The sequence below is a fragment of the Pinus tabuliformis genome, chromosome 4_1, assembly GCF_031772625.1.
Source record: "Pinus tabuliformis cultivar Carrire ecotype Pingquan chromosome 4_1, CPIR1, whole genome shotgun sequence".
Taxonomy (NCBI): Eukaryota; Viridiplantae; Streptophyta; class Pinopsida; order Pinales; family Pinaceae; genus Pinus; species Pinus tabuliformis.
Window position 1 is genome coordinate 856,940,323 of NC_142303.1, and position 1,204 is coordinate 856,941,526.

Sequence of the window (1,204 nt, forward strand, 5' to 3'; positions counted from 1 at the left end):
AACAACTATGGGAGTCAAGGGAGCTCGTGGCAATTTCAGCAAGGGATTCTCCAAAGGGCCTAGCAATAGGAACCAGTCTAGAAATCAGCTCAGATTAAAGCCACCTAATGAATCTAAATATAGCGAGTAGCCGGGCAGAGTTGATAATGAGGGGACAGCTAGACCACCAGTACAATGTTGGGGTTGTGGCGGGCCACACTATATTAAGAACTGCCCTCACCGAAAGGGTAGTGATCAGGTGTCCCAGGTTTATGAAGCCTCTACAGTGGGAGACGTGGCTCGGTCCATACCAAGAATAAATGCCGCTCTCGAGGACCGTCAAGCTGATTACCAGCCAACGATGGTAGAGTTCGAAGGTAAGATTTTTTATGGAACTGTTTCCGTTTTAGTAGACCCGGGAGCTACATTAAGTTATGTTAGTCCCAAGGTAGTGGAAAACTGTAATTTGGAATCTGTTAAGTTTAAGAGTCCATGGTTACTTCAGCTAGCTACCGGGGCCAAAAGGCGGGTGCTGGCCAAGGTCAGCAACTGCCCATTGAAGATAGCAGGTCAAACAGTGACGACAGAATTGAATGTACTTCCTCTCGGCTCATATGATGTGCTGATTGGGATGGACTGGCTGGAAAGGCGGTGGTCCATAATAAATTGCAAAACAAAGACAATTTCTTACCAGGACAAACTGGGAAACGAATAGGAAATTCAGGGTATCCTGAAGCCAGTGCAGATCCGGCCAATTACCGCCTCACAACTGGCTAAATGCATTCGGAAAAAGTGTCAAGTATATGCAGTTCAAGTGGGTTATGCCAATTCTGAAGATAAAGTTGATACATTGGGAAGCATACCAGTAGTGCAAGAATTTGCGGATGTGTTTCCCGACAAAATACCAGGACTGCCACCTAAAAGAGATTTGGACTTTACCATAGAGCTGGTACCTGGTGCAGCCCCAGTGTCCCAAGCACCATACCGGATGAGTGTGCCAGAATTGACATAATTAAAGATGCAGCTGCAAGAGTTGTTGGACAAGAAGTACATCCGTCCCAGCGTATCGCCCTAGGGAGCCCCTGTACTGTTTGTCAGGAAAAAGGATGGAACTCTTAGTATGTGCATAGATTATCGACAGCTGAATAAATTGACATTGAAAAATAAATACCCACTACCCCGTATCGATGAACTGTTTGATCAGGTGAAAGGGGCGACGATATTT

At 45.8% G+C, this 1,204-nt stretch overlaps 1 protein-coding gene across 1 annotated transcript; it reads left to right on the forward strand.

Moving 5' to 3' along the window:
* The first annotated feature begins 340 nt into the window (after window positions 1-340).
* Window positions 341-991, forward strand: LOC149178911 (uncharacterized). Its single transcript, XM_089422281.1, has 2 exons — window positions 341-574; window positions 695-991. Exons 1-2 carry the CDS (start codon window positions 341-343, stop codon window positions 989-991), a joined length of 531 nt encoding a protein of 176 aa, XP_089278407.1.
* Window positions 992-1,204: the final 213 nt, after the last annotated feature.

Coding starts and splice junctions, on each gene's coding strand:
- LOC149178911 (XM_089422281.1), top strand. CDS start 341: ATGGTAGAGTTCGAAGGTAAGATTTTTTATGGAACTGTTTCCGTTTTA. Junction 575..694: donor CAGTGACGACAGAATTGAAT/GTACTTCCTCTC, acceptor GGAAACGAATAG/GAAATTCAGGGTATCCTGAA.